We start from the raw sequence: 23,843 nt of genomic DNA, 5'->3' as shown, positions 1-23,843 counted from the left end.
ACACACATACACCTACACGCACATACACAAACACATACATACACAAACGCATACACGCACACAAACACACACGCATACATACAGACACCTACACATACACACACACCTACACACAACTACCCACACATTCATGCCTGCACACAGACACAAACACACATGCCTACACACACATACACATACCCCCTACACACAAACACACATACCCCCCCACACACAAATACACACGCCTACATACACTCACTCGTGATTGCGAAAAACATAATTTGAATTCAAGATGTCAAAATTCAAATTAATTTTTTTTCTTCACTTTTTCTTCTTTTTGGAAATATGTATGTATCATTTTAGATTATTTTTGACAGCTAGTTCTCACCATAAATTTAGAGTTCTGTAAAATTTCTTGAGGAATAATTTATCAGTTGACTTCCTCTAACACGTTGTTGAAAATTGTTTGTGTGTGGGGGGGGGGGAGGAGGGGGCGTACTTTAAACAGAAATATATGAAATCAGTGTGCAAAAGGTTTAAAATCCTGTTTAATTCTTCAATAATTAATATTTTAAAGCAGAACATCTGAAAAAAAAGGACAAATCCGTTTTTCCCAAATCTGGTTCAAACAGGTCTCATACGTTATGGGCAGTACAGCAAGTTTGTTCAAAAATAATTCAATATTTAAGCTAAAAAATTTTGAATTTGGGGCAACTGGGTATAGTTGGTACATTCTTTGCATTTCGATTTTTCTAATTTTTCTTACTAATGTTACGCAACAAAATAAAACTTCATGTAATACTATTACTATTTTCCAATCAAATATTGATTTCAAAACCTTTATTCATACATTTTTTTTATGTAAAGAACATTTTAATTAATTAATTTATTTATTTCGAAATGTGTTAACTTGACCGACGTTGGGTCAAGTTGATGCACAAGTAAATCACAATTATGCTGACGTACTAATAAGCAACGAAACGAAGGTTATAGGAGCTGTTTTAATAGAAGAGTGTCGCAAAATGTTTGAAATATTAATCCGAGTTAAACGATAAACGTAATTCTGATTTATAGCTATGGATATCTTCTGCGAAATACGCTCTTTCAATTATGTAAAGAGAAATTTCCTATGTTTTGGTCACTTCTAAGCATTTCTGGAAAAAGAAAAAACCCTTAAAAATTTGATAAATTAATTATTACACAAATATACTTAACCCAAACGCGAAGTATCAACTTGAACCAAGCAACGCCATTACTTTAACTCAAAAACAATTAAAAAAAAAAAAAAACAGCTTCGAATACGAGCAACTTCCCTTATGTAAAATCATACCTTCTAATCAAGGAATACAGTAGTATCTTGCTTAATATTAAATTCAGTATAACTTCGATTTAACGATACCCGATTTAACGATTTCCCCAATTTAATGACACATTTCACTGGTCCGGATTTGGCTGCATTGAATGTCCGTGCTCCTTGATTTAACGATATCCTTGATTTTAAGTTTTTCCAGTCCCTTGACAATCGTTAAATCGAGGATGTACTGTATTTACTTAAACACCATATATGAAAGCTGAAAGCAAACCATAAAAACTTACTCCAGTGTGCGAAAAAAAAAAAAAAAATCTTTAAAATAGCTGCCAAACTGAAAAAGACAGGTTCTACCGCGTACGAAGGTCACATCAGCCAAGTCTGTTACTTCTCCCTGTTCCCTGACGCCTCTCAGCTCTGAGCTCACTCCAGAATTAAAACTCTCGTATCAAATGGATCCCGGTCTCCTCTATAATGTTGCATAATTTGGACATTGCTCGCTGTATTTTAGATTCAGTCCGCATGCAGTAAAAAATATAAGCTGTCATATATTACAAATTTTATTGCTTTAAAATTTACGGTACAAAGAAACCAGGTTTTGATTATGAGAAAATTACACTCAAGACTTAGATGCAAATTGCTAATTAAACGAAGATCATTTCGGAAGAAAAGGGGCGGAAGGGAGAAGGGACACCTGTTGGCCCGGGCCCGAGTCTGAAGGGTGCCCAAGATTTTTAATATGAGGGGTGAAATGTATGAATGGATGTAGAGGGTAAACAATATGGAGGGGGGGGGGGGGTCATTTGCGACGGGCCCAAAAATTCCTGTGCACGCCCGTGCCTACACACATACAGATGTCTACACACACACACACACACACACACACGTATGCCCGCCTACACACATGCCTAAACAAATACAAACACGCCTACACAAATACACTCACACCTACATAAATACACACACACCTACACACTCGAGATCGCGAAAAACGTGATTTGAATTCACGATGTCAAAATTAAAATTATTTGTTCATTTTTTTCTTTGCAATTTTTGATTCTGCTTGCGAAATTCAGCTCATAATAAATCTTCCATGCAACCCCCTAAGTTGGAAAGAAAAGAAAATCTTTGAGTTATCTCAACGTAAAACGTGTCGCAATTAATTTCAAATTTCAAGATTTCTGAGCCATACTTTAATAAACAGTAAGAAAAACAACTTTATGAATGAACAAATTAGTAAATGTTTGCAGACACGTGTTTCGGGGTTTCAAGGAGCTCCGAAACTTTTGACTTTTGTCTTAAGACATTACACTCAAAAGCTAACCCTTTGCCGCATTGGAAAAGGGGTTCCTGGAAGCCTTTAAACATGTCAAGAATCAGTTGCTAATTTGTGCTAAAGTGCGCACAAGTTCAAGGGCGAAAAAAAAAGAAAAAAAAACCGCAAAGGTGCACAGGTTTGAGAACGCAAGGGCGCACAGGAGGAGGGTACACCAGCCCGCGGGCCAGTCCACCTCTGACTGTTACTAAGTTGCCTAAAGGTGTGTATTCATTTCAATGCAAAACCATAAAAGAAATGAGTGTTTTTCAAGTCATTTCATTCTCATTTTCTGACAATGAGTACGTACACTTAAATGGAAACATTTACAATAATCCCAAATCAGGAACATTCATTTTATTTCGTCTTTTTTTTTTTTTGTAGCTGCAGTTACTGAAAAAATCGAAACGAGTGTTTGAATTTTGAAAAAATAAATTTCGCCAAAAGTGAAATCATGTCAAATCGTTGGCAAACTTTCCTGCGAATGTGTGAGAGGGAAGCGAGTTGGCTATTAGCTCTGAACTTTCACTCTCATTGGCTGTAAACCGTTCGGACTTCTGATTGATTGGGAAATAGGGTTTAGTAGCTCGAGCTTTAATGTCTAGCTTCATGCTCTTGCGCTGCCTAAAAAAATGCGAGGTGTGAGGATATGAGAAGGAGATAAATGAGGTGGGATCAAAAAGCAGTTAGTCAAGTTCGGAAGCGTGGTGCGGTGGAAAGAGGGGATTTCTAAGCTCCACCTTTTGAAGTGGAAAGTTGCTGCTCTGCTTTTTCTTTCTTTTCCTTCCTTGAGAGTATATAAAAGGCATCAGCTTCAAATAAATTTCAGTTTCAGCAGCTCACGTTTGTGCTTCCAGCTCTCTAAACCGAGAAGGATTTTTTCCGTTTTAACTCTTCGCTTTCGCCGCGAGCGTTACCGGGAGTCCGATCGCATTGACTATTTTTTAATCAAAGGACTTTGACTATTTTCATCTCGGCATTCGTCGTTGTTAATAACTTGCCATACGATTTACGGAAAGTTCTGGATGACTGCAGCTCAATGTTTTCCACTGAATAATTAATTCCTGTTTTGAAGTTGACTAATTTGTGAACCAGTTGAAATGAATCTCCCAGTGATAATATGTTTGGTTGTTGCATGCAGTACGGCTGCAACTGACGATCTGAGGATTTCGACAACTTCAGGTACGGTGAATGGCAAATTAGGAATCACTCTCGGCCAGAAGGTGAAAATGTTTCTTGGCGTTCCTTATGCTCAAGCTCCTCTCGCTTCGTTGCGATTTCGACCCCCCGTGGCTTTACGACAAACGACTGAACTGAATGCTACTTATTTCCGGCCAAGTTGCTTACAGCCACCGCATCTTCCATCTGTGGTAAGCCCTCTGTTGCATCTTAACCGGGCCGAATTCAATGAAGATTGTTTGTTTTTGAATATTTATGTTCCTTCTGTGTCCCAAACATTAAGCAAATTCCCTGTGATAGTATTTCTAGCCGGTGAAGGTTTCAACTATGCTGATCCCAGTCAATTCGACGGAAGTTATTTAGCAGCTAACGGACTTGTTATCTTCGTAACTGTCAATTATCGAGTATCAGTCTTCGGATTCTTGTCAGCTTTAACTGATAGTGCTCCTGGAAATGTTGGCTTATATGATCAAAGGCTGGCATTAAATTGGATTAATGAGAACATAGAAAACTTTGGAGGTGATAAGGATAGAATTACGCTTTTTGGTCGTTTTACTGGAGCAATGAGTGCCGCGATACACGCATTTTCTCCTCTAAGTCGGAATGAAAAACTATTTCAACAAATTATACTTCAGAGTGGTGTACCAGTTGGAGACTGGGTTTTCGATCGAAATCCTTTAAATGCTACATTATCTTTAGCTGCTAAAATGCAGTGCCTTTCTATGAATTTGAGTGATACTATCAACTGTCTTAGGGAAATCCCAGCTCAAGAACTTCTCGAAGCTTCTATGGAAGTTAAACAATCATGGCGACCAGTTTTCGATTTCAAGTTAATTAATACTGAACCAATTAAAGCAGCTGCTACATCTTCATACAATCCTGTTGACATTTTGTTGGGAATGAACAATAATGAAGGAACACTCTGCACTATTGGACTGCAAGCTGCTCAATCTCCACTATTCAATAAAATAGTTAATAACACTATTAACGAAACTGATTTTCAAGACCTCCTTACCGACAGCATGGATTTTATGTATAAAAAAACTGATCAGCTACTGAACAAGCTGGCTATTAACAAGTATAAATACGTGAGTTCGGATTTAAGAAAAAATTTTGTTAAGTTTTGCGGGGACATTTTCGTCACTTCTCATTTGGAAAAACTGGCCGACACCAGTTTAAAGGATCAACGGAATATCTTCGTCTATCAGCTAAGCCATCGAGCAAGCTTTTCAATTCATCCAGCCTTCATCGAAGCCGGTCATGGAGATGATGTCCTCTTCAGCTTTGGTTTGCCTTTACAGATGAAAAATTTGACTGAGCATGAGAAAACATTGACATATAAGATGCTTTCCAGTATCACCAACTTTGCTCGTTTTGGGTAAGAAATATTTTTTGTTATTTGCATGCAAGATATGTTATAAAGTATAATATTTTTAGTTCCATTTTTACATTAAAACTAAAAAATATTTTTTCCCCATTTTATAAATAAGCCCTAAACTACAGTGCATTAAATTTCTATATATATTTTTCAAAATAAAAATCTGAAATAAATATTTTAATTTCATTAAATATGAATCATTCATGATTAGGGTTGGTTGGGGTAAGTAGGACCCCTTTTGAGATTACATTTTTTAAGAAATCTGATTGGTGTTCCACTTACCCATAGTAAGGGGTAAGTGGGTCACGCCCTTTTATTTAAATTTAAATGAAGTATATCTAAAAAAGGGGTAAGGGAGTCTTACATGATAAAGTACAAATTTCAATGTGCGAATTATTGTTTTGTAAATGCATCCATTTATGAGGTATTTACTATCTTTTAAATCTGTATCACAGAAAATTTTAAAACGAAAAAAAAAAAAAAAATTATATATATATATATATATATATATATATATATATATATATATATATATATATATATATATATATATATATATATATATATATATATATATATATATATTGTAAAATTTATTGAAAGCCTAAGGTATAGATTTTACCTTTACATTATAAAGGTGTGTATAATAAACGTAATACAGTTGATTAAGATCAATTTGAGTAAATTAGCCAAAACTATAAGTTGAAAAAGAAATTGGAAGCACTAAGTGACTGCGTCTATGTAAAGTTAGCTAAGGTAGAACCATTATCACGTCAAACTCAGTAATCATTCCAACATCACCTGCATCATGCGAATAAGTGTCACTATTTCTATTCGTTCTTACAAATTCAACAGCATTTTTTAATTTGCATCATCAACTTCCAACATTAGTCTTACTTAAATCTTAATGATTTTCTTTCATGCATGTTTCACAAAAACATAATCACCAGCTTTAGCAGTTTTTGTAGCTGAACTATCAACAGGGCCGTCCGAAGGGAGAGGGGCGAGCGGGGCAATCGCCCCGGGCGCCACGAAATGAGGGGGCGCCGCAGGGCGTCCTTAGTTTCGACGAAACACGATGACATTCACACTAAATAGAGATTCATTGCAATGTATTTTTTTCCTAGGGCACAAAAATACTCCTTTCTCTAAGTCACCAAAACATTCGTTTCCTTTGTATCATTGAAGCAGGATTTGTCTAGTTCTCACCCAATTTGCTTGAATTCTGCCCCTGCGTGCAGGGATGTAACCGGAAAAAAGTTTTAGGAGGCACATTGAAAGAACAAAAAACAAACAAACAAACAAAAAAAAATTTTTGATCGGATAAGAAAGGGGGAGAGGTTGTCTTGTCAAAATGTTGAAACTTTTAGTTTTAAAAACATAATTTTAGCCATAAAAACGCGATTTTAGGCCATGTTTATTGTCGTTGGGGTAAGGGAAGGAGGGTGCTTAGGGACTGTTTCCGATCGATTATGTCATCAATTAAATTGAAACAATTCCTTCTCACCCATGCAAGTTTTCGAAGTTGAAGTTTCAAAACTTCAGAAAAACTTTGAAGATTTTATGGATAGGGGGATCTGGAGCATTTCCCTGGAGTTTTCTCCGAAATTATGGTCCAAAACATTTAAGCAATGTTTTACATTCAGGAGATATGCCACTTAAATTTTTTGTCCTTTAAATTAATTTTTTCTTTCAAGAATATTTTCTTAAACACAAGTCTTTAAAAGCAATTGTAAGGCCATATTTTGTAATATTAGGGTCAGTAATTTTTGAAATTCTGAGCAATTTTCGATGTTGTTGAGCATTTGTGGGCTTTCTCCTAAAACTTACAAATATTTTATGCAAAAGAATGACATCTTTGTTTTTAACAAATATGAAAGAAGGTATTCAGTTGGTACAAGTAAAATAAAAAAAACTCTTGAAAAGAATCATTGGATGAGTCCAGGTTGAAATTTAATTTCGATGTAATTTACTTCGATAAATACATTTTCTACTTACAATCAGAAAATTATTTATTTCTCTTCTTAGTTTGATCAATATGGGTAACTAATTCAGTTTTAATTGTTTGTTTTTTATCTAGTGGGATAACATTTTAGTAGATAAATGTTTGGACATTAAACATTTCCATTTTTCGAAAAGGTTTTGGGTATTAAAGTTTCACAAATATTAGAAACAGATTCACGGCGTGTGTTTTAATGTTCGTTATGCATAGCCCTCTGATTGTTTTGTTCATTAATATGTAAAAAATCAAGTATGATGTGTTCACGCGTATTATGCACTGATGTTATAACTAATGTTTTTTTTTTTTTACTAAGTACTATGAATTAGAAAAAAATTTCACGAAACCCAAATATGTGCAAAACCAATTACTGTGTTAAAATTTAACATGATCAGAGCTAAAAAGTTTGAAAACTTTATCCATATTTCAGTTATGGGGGGGGGGGGGGGTGACCCACTTCCCCAACCAACTTTATTATTCATTCATTTATTTATTTTGCAGGAAGTATAAAATAAAATAAAATACATTTCTCAGTTGAACATACATTAAATCATACCAAATGAAGATAATGGATAAATTGTGTTTCAAAAATTTGTAAAGTGAGGCTCAACATTGTTGGCGCTCAGTGGAAGAGTCAAAAAAAAAAAAAAAAAAAAAAGGAATTCGCTGGAAATGGAGAGGGCAGTAAAAGTGATAAGAAAATAATGATTTGTACAATCTACCTTATCGCAGAGAAGGTGGCAGTTTTCAATTTAAGTTTGTTTCTAATTTTAACGAATAACAATGCTTCAAGAAAAAACTTACTTTCCCAACGCTTGATTATGCTTATCTTGTTTTCAACCGCTTTTGAGGCGACTCGCCGAAGACCAAGCGCCATCAATCCTGAGTTGGACAAAACAACTGCTGCAGTGCATGAAAATTATATTTTAAGTTTGAAGTATTACCTCTTAAAGAAGCAATAATTCATTTCATATTTTCTGAAATTCTGAAAAACCTTTTTACTTATCATTTCTTCATTACTCTCAAAATTAGTATACGAGATTACAATCTACTACGAAGATGAGCATTAAGAAATTACTTTTTTAGTATCGATAGTAGAATTCGCGAAAAGTAAGATTACATCTCAGTAAATTATGTTTGTACAAGATTTATGATGTTAAAATAAAATTTACACCGAAGTTAATAACTATTCCAAAATAAAATAATTTCCTCAGCAATTCTTAGCTCTGTTTTTTTAATTGTTTGTTTTTTCATTTTATCAATGTTAGTTACATTTTTTAAAGAAATAAGATGAAGTGTAAAATTTATGATTGTTCAAAGTTTACTTTTCATACTGTAATCACTCGTAAATATTAATGTACACACGTACAACACACGTTTATAAATATGTATGTAAACTATGTTTAAATATGTACGTGTGTGCACTTCAGTATCTTTCTTGCTGTACTTCTGTTGTTCTTTTTAGACTTTAAAATACTATAAATCCAAAAAGTACATAAAATATTCACTAGGATGCATGACAATGATTTCAAAAATAGAAATGAATGAATTTTTTTTCAACTGTTGCAATTGTTTTGCATTTGTTCTTGCATATACACAATTTTTCATTAGAGAAAAAAAAATGTGTAACCTTAGTCCTGGCAGCATTTTGCACTTTGTGTAACCTTATTCTGGCGGCTAGCTTCCTCCATAGAAATGAAGTAACTTAACTGATAAAACTGGTGTAACATATGAGCGTTACACCAGTTTTATCAGTTAAGTTACTCCATTGCTATGGAGGCAGCTAAGCTGCCACCGCTTTTACGGAGTAAAGTTACACATTTTTTTTAACTGTGAAGTTACTTTGGTACAAACAAAATTGAATGAAATTCAACAAAAGCGTACTCATCAGTAAATTTTAAAACTTAACGTTTTTTTATATGTAAAATTAGAGGTAAAGAGTACGTCATTTCCTACAATCTACCAAGCAGGGAGTTTCCTTACTCAACTTATATCGAAATGTATGAATGAGTTGAGCACCGGGCTTAAGAAGAACGATGTAAGAAAGCTAACCCCATTTAATTTCTGAAAGGATTGTTATTACTCAATGGCGGGGATATAAGGAAAATTTTTAACTACCGAAGATAACAGAATTACGTTTCTAAAACAAGACATCGAAAAAACTTATTTTAAAGAGCCCCTAGTGACAACTCAGCTTACATTTCAAAAGCGCAGTGATGAAATTTAGGTTTCGATTCAATGGGAGACTATAATGAAGTGATTCGATTTAGCAGTGGAAAAATTTGGCGTTAACAAATTAGTAAACTCCCGATTATCCGCGGACGGCACGGTAACCGCGGATAAGCAAAAACCGTGGATAATCCGAATAATAGATAAAAAACGATGCTACTGCATACAATAGCAAAAAAAATATGAATAACTCATACATATATTTAAATTATAGCTTAAAACATTGCTATATTGCATCTGCTACCATTGAATGTAAAAATATATGTTATAGGTAGAAAAGAACAATGACACAGTCATAAGTTTAAAAAGCATTTTATGACAATTAAAAAAATCTAAAAACACCAGCGGATAATCCGAACCGCGGACAATAAGACCACCGATAATCGGGAGTTTACTGTATATCAAAATTTTAGTCGGCAGAATCCATTTCAATTCAACAAGGGTCGTAACTTGATGCTCTCGGATTTTTTTGAATTTAACACATGTTAAAATTCATAAAAATAAGATATAAGTTTTTTTTTTTTTTTTTTTGCCCAAAAAAATTCCTGGGCCAAAGATGGTCAAGATGGCGGTCCTGTCATGATTTCTCACTTGGGATTTTCGTGAAAATCTTTAAAGTACATTATCTCACGAACGGTCGAACATATTTTGTTTCGGTTTGTTTTATTTTAAAGGAATTTTTTTTCTTGTTTAAAAAAATATGCAACATTTTGAAATATGTGCTTTAGTTTTTTTTCCAGTTTTTGAAAGAAAAAAAAAGTTTAAAATAATTGTTTTGATTTTCTCGAAAATGCCAATTTCAAAATTTTTCTTTATTTTTTCAGTTTATTAGTACAACAGAGCACTATGTTCCCTGAAAGGGAGAGCTTCCACTTTTTTGGTTAAGAGATTTTAGTGACATTTGAAAAAACTAGGGTTTTTAAGGAAATCTTTACGTAAAGGCAGACCTGAAAATTCAAAAAAAAAAAAAAAAAATCGCAACAAGTGACCAGAAAACACTTTTAATTGAGTTACACTACTGACCATTAAAATTGCTACACCAGGAAAAAATGCAGATAACAAGATAATATTTATTGGACACATTTATAATGTTAGAAATAACAAATGATTAAATTTTCAAGAAATTTGGGAGAATAGATCCTAAGAAATTAGTACCTAGAACTACTACCTCTGGCAGCAATATCAGTGCTTATACGCCTGGGCATTGAGTCATACAGAGAGTGGATGGCATGTACAGGTACAGACTCCCATGCAGCTTCGACACAATGCCACAGTTCATCGATCGTAGTGGCTGGCGTTTGCTGACGAGCTAGTTGTTCAGCAACCATTGACCAGACGCTTTCTATTGGTGAAAGATCTGGAGAACGTGCTGGCCAGGGCATCAGTCGAACATTTTCCGCATAGAGGAAAGTCTGAACAATACCAGCCACATACGGTCGTGCATTATCCTGCTGAAACGTAGAGTTTCGTAGGGCTCGAATAAAGGGTAGTGCCACGAGTCGTAACACATCAGAAATGTAACGCCGACTTTTCATAGTGCCGTCAATGCGAACAAAAGGTGAACGAGATGTGTATCCTATGGCACCCCACAACATCACGCCAAGGGATGGGCTAGTATGACGATGCCGAATGCACGCTGCCAGTGTGCGTTTACCACGATACCGCCAAACATGGATGCGACCATCATGATGTTGTAAGCAGAACCTGGATTCATCAGAAAAAAATGACGTCTCGCCATTGGTACACCCAGGTTCGTCGCTGATCACACCATCGAAGGCGCTCCTGTCTGTGATGCAGTGTCAATGTTAGCCGCAGCCATGGTTTCCGAGCTGACAGTCCATGCTGCTGTAAACGTCACCAAACTGCTCGTGCAGACACTTGTTGTCTTGCAAATCCCCCCATTTCTTGACTCGGGGCTCGTGACGTGGCTGTACGATCCACTATGGCCATACGGATAACATGCCTGTCCTCTCAGCTGCTAGTGATTACTGGCCGTTGAAAACTAGCACGGCGATCTGTATTACAATCCTGAACCCATTGATTCCATATTCTGCTAACTGTTATTGGATCTCGACCGACGCGAGCAGCTATACTGCGGTAGGATAAACCGCAATCCCGGTAGGTTACAATTCGACCTCTATCAAAGACAGAAACGAACTGGTAAGCATTTCTTCTTCTTACATTAGGCATCACAACAATTTTCGAACACGCAACAACGTTCAAATTGAATTTGCACGTGAGAAATTGGCTGTACTATTTCCTTATTTAAACACATTGTAAGTGTCGCTGCCAGCGCCTACAATTTCTGAATGCGCTGAGAAGCTAATCATTTGCATTTCACATCATCTTTCTGTCATTAAAATTTCATGTCTGTACCATGTCGCCTTCTTGTTGTAGCAATTTTAATGGCCAGTAGTGTATATACCGAAATTTTCATTTTAAGTCACCACTTTATCCATGAGTTTTATTTTATATGAAAACAATAACGCAGTCTCCTGCCGATTCGCTGCATTTCCCCATGTAACCTCTCAGCGTAGCGCCAAAAGAATCGTTAAGCGCAATGCAGGGGCCGTGGTAGCCCGATCGGTAGAGTGTCGGATTCGGGGCCGGAGGGTCCTGAGTTCGAACCTCGATGGTCGAAGATCCACCGTCGTCATTAAAGGGGACTGGGCCACGTTAAATATGCTCGTGGTCTCAATGTCCTCCAAGTGAAACGATACCTCTGGGGGTGCTAGCACCAGGTAGCTATTAGCTCCTGGACTAGTTCTAAATCCTCATTAAGTGTACGATCCGGTGATGGTGCTGCCATCTATCGGTATAAAAAAATAATGGAGGCAAGGCACTTAGTATGCAGTCCTCGACATAAATACAGTTGTAGTCAGTTGTGACTCGGAATCGGAATCAGAATCGGAAGCGCAATGCCATCTTGTTCTCACTAAATTCAATATCCTGAATAAAATGGCGACTCAATATGAAAATTTCGATATATGACTGAATTAAAAGTGTTTTCTGGCCATTTGCTGCGAAAAAAAAATTTGAATTTTCAGGTCTGACTTTATGTAAAAGTGTATAAACCTTTATTTTTTCAAATGCTTCTAAAATCTGTTAAACGAAATAAACCTAGTGCAGTGGTACTAATAAACTGTAAAAAAAATAAAACTTTTAAAATTGGTATTTTCGAGAGAAAAAAAAAAAACTTTTTTTTTCAAAAGATTGTAGAAATGAACTAAAGCACACATTTCAAAATGTTGCATTTTTTTTTAAAGCAAAAATATCCTTTGAAAGAAAACAAATCGCAACAAAATATGTTCCATCGTTCCTGAGATAATGTACTTTAAATATTTTGACAAAAACTCCAAGTAAGAAATAGGACCGCCACCTTTGGCGGCTTGTATCTCGGTCCAGGAATTTTTTTTGGGAAAAAAAAAGTATTGCTTAATTTTTTATGAATTTTAACTTATATTAAATTCAAAGAAATCCGAGACCCTCAAGTTACGCCCCTTGTTGAGTTGACATGGAATCTACCAGTAACTTTTTTTCTTTAATATGTATTAACCTTTCGTATCGAACACTCAATTTATCACCTGACATGCTTTCCCCAGGCATCCAGATGGTTATTACTTGGGGCCTGATCCATGGTTGCCATATACAAAAGAAGCGCGCTACATTATGGATTTCCGAGCTGATGAACGTGCTGTTATAAAGAGCCCCAACCAAGACGCCATGGACTTCTTTCATGACATCATCCCTGCAGTAGCCGATTCTGAATGTTTCCCATCCCCCCTGCCAATTGTCCAAGCCTCATCTCAACGTCTGATTGTTGATTCACATGGGCAGGAGAAACCCATTACTCCAGGTGTGATGCTTGGGCTCCTATGTGGCGTAATGGTTTTGTTTATGATCACTGTGGTTATTATAATTAAAGTAAAAAAATACTCTGGATTTCAAAGAATCTAGACTGGAAATTTCCAAATGACAGCACTTAAAATGTATATTTATACATACTTTTAATTCGACATTAATCTTTCTACAGTAAATGCTTCAGATTTTCATTATACAGTAGGCGCCGTTTAATGTGATCACGGTTAATGTTATCATTCGCTTAATGTTATCAGAATCACGAAGTCCCGGAACACTTGTATATTAACACATGTTAAAAAAGTCGGATATTGTAATCGGCGTCTTCGTTTATTGTTATCACTTTTTCATAAACTTTAAATTTTTTTCACGTTTTTGTTCCTCAATTAACAGAAATACATAGGCAAACCCTGATGAGACTAACTTTCTTTGTAGCATTTTGTGGTTTTCAATAGAAGTTCAAAATTTTTCTAGGAATGAAGCTACAGAAAGTTTGCCCCCCAGTGACCACAGACTCCCCCTAAGAAAACTTTCTTTTGCACCTAAAAAAATTCAGTCGCTGGACATGTTGCAGGCATTGATGTAGGACCTCCATTGTTGCCATTACTTTGTGAACTATTAAAGAATTGTGTCGAGATTGAAAACAAAGCGAAGTTAAATTAAAATTTAAACAACATGCAAAACCATGCTGGAAAAGATAGAAAAGCAGAATGTGCTTTGAAACTGGTTTACAAATGTCAGGGAAAACGGTCATATTTTACTTCACATATTACTATGTGATAAAAAATTGCATAATTTAGCTTTAACTTTTTATAATTCAGATATTTCCGTTCTGTTAATTTAATAATTTATAATTTAAAACTGCGTTCAGTTGAGTCATTGTGATTTTAATTTGAGGTTGCCAAAATAAATGCACCTTAATTGGAAAAAAAATCATTATTTTGTGTCTCCTGGATTCTTTTCGGTTATTGTTATCAGTCGGTTATTTTTATCAAATTGTATTTGTCCCAAAGCGATCACATTAAGCGGCGCCTACTGTATTTTGTAATCGGTAAGTAACAAATAACCGAACGAAAAGTAGGAAGATCTACTGTTTTTTTTTTTTTTTTGGAGGTATAAGGGTTTAATTCTCTTTTTTGTCCATATGAATTCTACAATTTAATTCGTTTGAATTTCTTTCGAATGTTTATTTTCTTTTCAATTTCCTTGATTGTTGCATATAGAAGAAAAAATACTACGCATGAATGCATACATAACTCTTGAGAAATATGAGTACATTTACTCTTGAGAAAATAATGTAGTTTCAACGCAGAAAAGGGTACTTTTCCGTTAAAGGTATGTCACTTGTTTTTGCATGCCTCTTATGTTTTACTTTATGTAGCAAAATTTAATCCCGGTCCAAACTTACTTAAATTAATTTTATGATTACTATTTTTAATTAAGTCATAACGTTTTACTTAATTCTTAAATCAGGGCAAGGGAATAAATCTCTTCAAAAATTTATTTTTTTAACTGTAAAAGAGTCTGTGCCTGATGAATGTCGTAATTTTGCAGTGCTGCGAATCAAATCGTTTAGTGATGTTAATCGCATCGGTGTGAATGAAAGCGTAGTTAAAATATTGAGTAATATTTTTCTATGTATTTATTGGTCCTGTAAATTGGTAACATTTTACAACTACGCAATGTCGGATCAATGTTTTTGGACAGACAGCTGGATGTGACAGAAAACTTTCGTAACTGTCAAAAAGTTGACTTCGGAATATGTTGAAAAGTTGAATCAGTATTTCTTAATAATTTTGTGTTTAGTTATGATCATCCTATCACACTGTCCAACTTTAAGTCATGAAAATCTAGCAAGCTTTTTTTTTCGGCGGGGGGGGGGGGGGGGGGGCGGATTTTGGAGTCATCCAAAGGAGAACCAGAATACATTTTCAATAACAGTGAGCATTTTTTATTAAATGTATCATTGTATCGGTACAATTTTAACAAAATGCATACTGGATACTTGATACTTTATTTTTTAAAGTACACTGTTAAGAGCTTTCATATGCTTTTTATATGTATATATGATCCTTTTCATTCATCTAAAGGCTAATGCTGGAGTATTTAAGCGATTATATAAAAATTATATTTGCGAACTTCTTTATGGATTCGGAAACTATTTTTAATTTTTTTTAAATTCAAATATTTAATATTTGCCTAAAAATATGAATTGTAGCGTTAATTTTCAGAGGAACAGCCCGTTATTTTGAAATTGTTTTGTAGATGATTTGATGTAAATTACTTGAACATTAGTTTAATTTCCTGTCAATAGATACAACGACAGCTTCGCTGTCCTCTCCCCCCCCCCCCCTATAGAACTGACGTTTTTGCTGCTGGTTTGCTGTCGTGAATTAGAATGATGTTTAATCGCCAAATAATGACCTAATTATTGTGATTCTCTAACATTCTTCGTTTCATTAAATTCATTTCATTGTTATTTCGTATTAAATGTTTGTGAACTTGCGTTTAAGTTACATTATGTCTCATCGTGTAATTTGTCTTGCTGATTATACCATCGACTATGTTAGTGTTCGATAATTCGATTTATTTTTTACATGTACCAGTTTATCTTTTAAATAAAACTTTGAAAATGTCATTGAATTCCTGTCTCAATTTTACTCGTCCAATAATTTCTAACTCGAATCACGACAATTTAATTAAAATAATAAATAGAAATATTCTTTTTTTTAATATTGAAAGTAATGCACCAAGCTTTTGAAACACGATCTTATTGCTAACTATAGTAAATCTGGCTTGAGAAGGTAAAGCGCAGTATCTGCATTTTTTTTTCATTTTCATGTTTTCGCATTTTTATCATCTACTGTACTTAAGCCTTTTATACAGGCTCGCTTATTTGGTTTCCGCTAAAAAAAAAATAATAATAATAATAGAAAAAAACAAGAAAAAAAAAAGTCTAACTCCAACATTTCCCTATTCTTAATATGAAATCCAAAACGTATCTTCAAATATCTCAAAATCCATTTCTGCATATACTGCACTTTACTTGCAAACGGCGAAAGAGTTTTCGGAGTCATCTCATCTTCTAAATAATAGATATATATTTTTTTAACTTTGGAAGCTAATTATTTACGTATAAACTTAAAGTTACACTGAGAATAAGATCATTGAATCTTCTGCAATCACAACAGAAAGAAATTTTGCAAGATTTCACTCTTGAGATTTTTTTTCTACAAAAAGTGGTTCATCTAGTGAAAAAAGTATATGCATGTTTTGGTTTTTGTTGAAGCATTAAATATCAAACAAAATTAATTTATTTCATCTTTCGTCTTAAAAACTAGATGAGGCATTAAACCTTTGAGGCCAAAAACATAAAAATGCATTTTATTCCTTTCTTTTTGAGTTCACCGTATGAGTTGGCAAAAATAAAAAAAGGCGGTAAGCTGCCACTATACCATATACACTGGCCTCAAAAAATTAAGGTTCAACCAGTTTTTTGCGTGTAATTTGAAAATGAATGAATGTAGACACAAAAAAAAAGAAAAAAAAACTGGAGAATATGTGTATTAAATAGTTTTTTATTGAATGGCGTCATAGAAATTTGTGTAAGTGTATGACAAAAACAATTTATAACAAAAAAAAGTTATCTTTGCGGAAAAGTCCATTCTTGAAGAAAACAAAACATTACAGTTTTATGTAGTAAAATGTCATAGAAACAATACAAATATGTGTTCTAATAAGAAATGTGTCCCCCCTAACTTGAATGTATTGGCGGCATCGATTTTCAATGATGTTTATTAAGCTGTCGGACACCGGAGTAGGAAACGAAGACCAGACACAAATTAAGTCTTGTTCCAGCTCATGTAATGACCTTGGAGGAAGATTTAAAGCAGCAACCAGTCTGCAAAGATGTTCTATTGAAATCAGGTTTGGAGATCGAGCTGGCTATTCCATTCGTTTCAAACCATGGTCCTCAAGATACTCCTCAACAATTCGAGCTCGGTGAGGTTGTGCATTACCATCCATCAGAATGAAGTTATTACCAATAGCACCAGCATATGGGCGGACATAAGGATGAAGGATCTCATCCCGATAGCTCAGACCAGTTAGTGCTCCTCCATGGGAGACATGCAGGACAGTGTGACCACCGAGCGAGATCCCTGCCCAAACCATGATTTCACCATCTCTATAGCTGTGCCTTTCAATAGTGTTGGATTGATGGTATCTAGTGCGCCGTTCCCTCCAGATATGTAGACGCCCTGAATCACTCTTCGATTTAAATCTGGACTCGTCAGTAAACTGCACAGAAGCCCATTGCTACTGGGTCCAGGAAACATGTTCTCTTTCCCAGCATAAGCGGATCCTTCGCTGTGGTCCGTTGAGAGGAACAAACACCAACTGGCCATCTTGCATAGAGACCTTCTTTGTGAAGACGATTTCGCACCGTAGTAGCAGAGATTCTTCTTCCTGATGCTGCAAAGTGGTCTGCAACGGGCTGCGGCACAGTAGTGGTTCTTCTCCTTCGGATCGAAAGAACTAGAAAACGGTCATCTACAGGTGTTGTAGCTCATGGTCGGCCCGGAACAGGTCTTCTGGACACAGAATCTTCTCATTGGGATTGATTCCAAAGTCGCTGAACAACACTACGAGACACATTGAGGCGTCTAGCGGCATCAGCCAGAAACAATCCTATTTCCACCCATTCAACTGCCCACCACCTTAACAAAATGGGCAAACGACGTCTCTGAGACATTTTCTAAACTCTATTGGCTATTGTGACCGAAACTGCCAACAACAGTTGAAAATCAACGCAACTTACACATAAAGTACGAAAGCTTCATATACGCATATTTTTCTCTTACTCATAAAGATATGTTCTTTTCTATAAAATAAAAGTGGCAGCTATCGTTTTTTCATAAATGGTTTTAAAGTTCGTTATTATCTTATATGCAAACTATACATTTTATTGTTACTGCCAATTTTTTAATGGTGAGCTTCGAAAAACATCTTGTACCTCATCTTTTTGAGGCCAGTGTATAATGAAGCCACAACGCCACAAGGGATTAACTGGCTGATTAAGAATCATTTCTTAGCCTTTTCATTCAGCTTCAACCCTGATCTCGTGAAATAGGTTTCACATTTCACCTTAGCAGTGGGAAAACGTGTCAAGTTGTGGTTATGTGGGCCCCCAGAAGTTGAGGCCTTGGATGCATGCTCGGCGTGCCCACCATTTTTAATCAACTTCTGAAGACCAAAATGCTTTCAACACCGGTTCAGAAAAGAAAGCTAAAATATTTATTAAAAGACAAATCATGCAGAAACTTTTACAAGTTGAAAGCTGATCTTGATTACAAAATAATGTCATATTTTCTCATTTTGTTAGACACACCTCAAGCATTGACGCTATTCAAAATTTTAACAATTAGCCAGACACATTAGACCTAATAGTAAAATTAAATCAATTAGGCATACGTCACTTTTTTGCTACCTAGATAAACGTTGGAAGTATATTGCGAAGTTTTTCAAAGTGATCGATATACTTTTACACTAGGGAACAGCGATTCAGTCGCCTTCGATCTGTGATTTGTTTCTTAATAACTTACAGCCTTAGAATAAGGTGGGTGCGCTAAAATAAGGCCATGCAGACTAATGAGGCCGTACCCTCCTTTTTATGTGCATAACAAAATTCGCTAGACTATAACTTCATCGTCATCAGAAAGCTAAACTGATTTTTAGCGTTTTCCAACAAGCAGTTTTATTTACCAGACAACAGTGTAGCAAAGGTTCTTACAAAAGAGTAATGTCAAACCTACCTGCTCTTATTTTGCAGTAAATTTTGTTTCTTTATGGTTCGCTGTAGTTTATTAGTAAAAAAAAAGGTGTCTAACTAAAGAGTTGTTTCAAAGTTATGTCTAATTGTTGAAGCCTAATTTGTGCGTTGAAGAATGCAAAAAGGAAAATGTTGATGCTTACCTTCACTTTTTCTTGTGATTTGACAGCCTAGAAAAGTAGATTGTAGCCCAATAAGGCCATGCTTTGCCTTATTAGCCCCCAACTATCGGGTGGGGAATATGATCCTGTGCTGCTTATGCTGCTCACGAATGCTCACAGGAGTGACTAAAAAACAAAAAGTAAGAAGTAAGGAATTAACAATTCCTCGAATCAGCTCATTTTTTCCATTGAAGTACACATGGAATTTCTGATAATGTTTTTCATTTTATCAAATGTGGTTTAATATGTTTTTATATTGATATAAAAGAATTTTTAATTTGTTTTAGTTAAAAAGTAGGGGAATATGGGGCAAAGTGAAATGGTTAAGATGACTAAGTTTTTTCAAAACGAACAAATCGGAATTTTGTTTTGAAAATTACGGTACATAAAGAAAGAACATTGTATTTTGATATAAAACTTGCGTTGAAACACTATTTTTAATTTTTGGCAGTAAATTTGAGTCTTCAAAAAAAGTTGAAAATTTTAACTTTTTTTTTTCATGTGGCAAAGTGAAAAATAAAATATTTTTTTGGTGAAATATTCTCTATTCAATTATAAAACATATTTTTGATCAAAAGAATCAGTAAATAAAAGGTTGAATGAATGAATGAAACGATAATGAAACAATAAACGAATAGTAAAATGAATAAATCAATTAATGTATGAAGAAAAATAAATGAGCGAGTAAAATAATGAATGAATAAGAAAATAAATGAATGAATGAATAAATATAAGTGAACTGCTAAATGAAGAAATTAAAAAGGGATTTATTAATTAATGAAAACGTGAGTGATTTATACTAACTGATTGAGTGATTAAATGAAACAAACTATTTCACTTTACCCCATCCACTTCGCCCCATATATACTTGATTAATTGTACAATTTTTTACAAATACACGCAAGCTTAATATTAACTAAATTAATACTGCATTGAATATTAGTAGGTCTCAATTAATATTGAAATGTTAATAACAATAACTTTATTATTTTATACTAACGAAAATAATTTTTGATTTACAACAAAATATTACAATATGAGTATCATTTTTTTTCTTTTGAAAATTGCCTGTATTACCAAATGCTGTTATCTTCGACCAAATTTTTTTCCTCACAGGAATAGACTACTTATGAGGCAGTGAGAAGCAAAGGGATGTAAGTGGACATTTTCAAGTTTTGAGTTTTTGAGTAAAACGCTTTTAAAAATAACGTCCTAGTTAAGCGTTCATTGAATTTTTTTTCTAAATCATGCTCCTCATATGGTACTATATAGTTAAAATAATACCAGATAGGTGGAGCTAAAAACAGAGAAATTATTTCACCATTTCACTTTGCCCCATGTTCTCTTATTTTTTTTATTTATTTATTTATTCATTTTTTTTTTGTCGTTAACTCAGCTTGAGGTTGGAACTTGTCCAGATTGGGCCTTATTAGGGACACATGTTAATATAATTAGGCCAAATCGCCTTTCTTTGTTAAAGCTGCTGAAAAACCTAACTGAAAATTAAATTTTCACTTGGTTTTATTTATATTTTATTTTTATGAGTCATATGATGCATGTGAAAAAAAAATGTGCAAATAGAATTATAAATGTGCAAGATATTAGAACATTAGGAGAATTCGTGAAAATGGGACAGTTTGTAACAAGGGGGAGGGAGGGGGTAACAAGAAGTATGACCTCACACATTTCTTAAAAAAAGAATTTGTTTATGAAAATAGCGTAACATGTGACAAGGGCTGGAGGGAAGATGAAATGTGGTACTTTGTGAAAAAAGGGGTAGGGTGTCAAAAATGGTGATAAAAATTGCAACATCACATATACCTTGAATGACCAATACAAAAGATAATATTTCTGTATTTTGTTTTTGTTACTGCTGAACACGAAATCATTACTCATTTCCTTCTGAAAGTTCAATTTTTTGCCGTGACAATAAACAACGAATGACAAGGAGGTAGGGTATGGTGAAGTGTAACATTGTGAAAAATAGGGGAAAGGTGTCAAAAATAGTGATAAAAACTGCGGCATCAAATATACCTTGCATGACCAATACAAAAAAAAAACCCCTACAATTTTGTATTTTTGTGTTACTGCTGAACACGAAATCATCACTCGTTTCGTTCTGAAAGTTCAATTTTTTGCCGTGACAATAAAATGAATTAAAATTTGTCTAAAATAATACTAATAGTGATATTTTGTAATCGAAACTTTACCTTTGTTTCAAAATATTTTTCTCAGCAAATAGGAGAGAGTAGGCCTTCCTGTGATACGCACTCTCCCGCAGAAAGTCCTTTCATTCACATAAGGCCTAAAGGGAAAAAAAAAAAACATGGCAGAAGAAAACTAAACGGTTTTGAAATCAACATGCCTCTATTTTACTCTAAAACAAAGTTCAAAACGTTCAACGCTCAAAAATCAAACTTCACAGAAATTGTGTTACAAATTGTTCCCTAGCGTTATTTGTTTCAACTTTTGGGGTGAAATCCGTTCGAGGAAAAAACGCGATGCTTTAAAACTGATTTCTGAAAGAGGCTCTCTATAAATGATGTCACGCTTTGGGGGAGGGGGGGTTGTGAAATTGTAACAGTTTGTGATAAGGGAGACGGAAGGAGTAACAAGAGGTGTGACATCACGCATTTTTTTATGAATCTGTTCATAAAAATAGCATGACATGTGGCAAAGGGGGAGGGAGTATGGTGAAGTGTATGGTGAAGTGTGACACTTTGTGAAAAGAGGGGGGAGGGAGGGGTCAAAATGTTGAAAAAAGTGGGACATCATTTATGAGCAGCCCCAAATGTAATGTTGATTCACACAATAAAGGGACACCAAGAAAGAAAAGGCTAAGAAATTCGTAATCAAAGTTCATGTTTGATAATCATCGAGCAATGTGTTAGTCTGAATTGTACCCAATCCCATTTATTTGAATTTATAAAATTTCTATTAAAACTTTTTCTTTTAAATAAACATACATCTCGTTACATTGTGCATTAAGAAATTTGCCGTGGACAGCCAAAGGCAAACTCATAGCTTTCCATTTCTTTCTGTATTTTTTCATCTGTTGTACGGTACGATAGCTTTATTGTATGAGCTTACTAATTTGGTTTCCGCCAATAAAAAAAGCGCGAATAAAACGTCTTATTCCAAATTTTTCCTATTTTAGCATTGAATCCAAAACCTGCTTCTTCAAATATCTCGAAAACTCAATTCTGTGCCATTCATCTGCCAACGACAGAAATCATTCTGCTGTGGGAAGGTAAGTGGAAATATCTGCAAAAAAAAAAAAAAAAAAAAAAAAAAAAAAAAAAAAAAAAAAAATAATATATATATATATATATATATATATATATATATATATATATATATATATATATATATTAAATAATAATGGTAAATAAATAAATTTTGAGACATTTGAAGAAACGTGTTTTTGATTCCGTACAAACACTAGTGAATGTTAGAATTGTACATATTTTTTTCCAGCTGAAACTAAATAAGCAAGTTTGTACAGTAAAATAAGGTAATGTCAATGACAAAAATGCAAAAAAAAAAAAAAAAAAAAAAGCGAAAAAATTGCAGATACTGCTGTTTAAAATCCCAGGACAGTATTAGTCAGTACATTCATTTCAAAGAAAACAGAAAATAAATAAATAAATAAATAAATAAATCTGTCTTGGATACGTTATTTTTATTCGTAAGAAAGCAAAATTTTCTTATCGGAGCTTAATGATCCCCTCTGAAATAATTTCAACGTACTGCACTGTTGACAGTATCTAGATCGTTCATGCTTGTTGATGAAATATTTCTCTCCACCTATTAGTTTCGAAACATACTCCATAAATTGAAAGGAGTATATATCTCTCCTTTTTTTTTCTTCTTGCGAATAGAAGTGCATGCAATCAAACTCAAAAATGAACTTCGGTTACCGTGCCAATAGGTCAAAAAAAGTTAGAGCTCATTCCGGATAGATTGACCCTACCAAAAAGAACTTCCGATTGCGGTCACAAAGTTCAGGACTGACCTGAAAAAAAATGATATCTTCCACTACGAATGTCATTCATCTGGTTCGAACAGCTGATGATAACTTTCACGTGCTTCAAGTATGAGAATACACGTGACCCAATTTCATGCTTGAAATCCTTTACATTGATTTATTAATATTTGATTCAAATGCCGTTAGAGCAGCATTTTTTTTCAGCGATATATACTATTGATATTTATTTATTTATTTATTAGCTTCTTACTCGCCGTTGTGTTGCCTGGGAGTTTATTCAAAATAACGATGGTTTTTATTGCTTGTTAAAATTTCAAGTTGATTTTCAAATACATGGCACTTGTAGTGTTGCCCAATCAATTATTGTGGGCAGGGCCAGATTAAGGCATGAGCACATGGGACACTGGCCTAGGACACCAACATTTGAGGGGATGTTTAAATTGTACTCTTTTCATATCGCTCTTCAGCAAGATGTAATTCTTAAATCCAGAAAAGAAAAATCAACTTAAAAATTTAATCTATTCCGCAAATCCCAACCCTATTTCAAGTTTAGTGAATTTTCACCCTATTAAAAGTCATATCACACAGTTAAATCCCGATAATCTTCGGAATATG

General features: G+C 34.4%; 1 protein-coding gene across 1 annotated transcript in view; it reads left to right on the top strand.

Annotated features, from left to right (window-relative positions):
• The first annotated feature begins 3,706 nt into the window (after window positions 1–3,706).
• The window catches only part of LOC129231155 (carboxylesterase 5A-like), a 105,255-nt gene continuing 85,118 nt past the window's right edge, over window positions 3,707–23,843 (top strand). The window contains exons 1-3 of the mRNA XM_054865403.1: window positions 3,707–4,873; window positions 4,994–5,163; window positions 12,994–13,273. Of these exons, the coding sequence (XP_054721378.1) occupies window positions 3,707–4,873; window positions 4,994–5,163; window positions 12,994–13,273 (1,617 nt within the window). The remainder of the gene's footprint in view (window positions 4,874–4,993; window positions 5,164–12,993; window positions 13,274–23,843) is intronic.

The sequence above is a fragment of the Uloborus diversus genome, chromosome 10, assembly GCF_026930045.1.
Source record: "Uloborus diversus isolate 005 chromosome 10, Udiv.v.3.1, whole genome shotgun sequence".
Classification (NCBI taxonomy): Eukaryota; Metazoa; Arthropoda; class Arachnida; order Araneae; family Uloboridae; genus Uloborus; species Uloborus diversus.
This window is presented reverse-complemented; position numbering and strand designations above follow the sequence as displayed.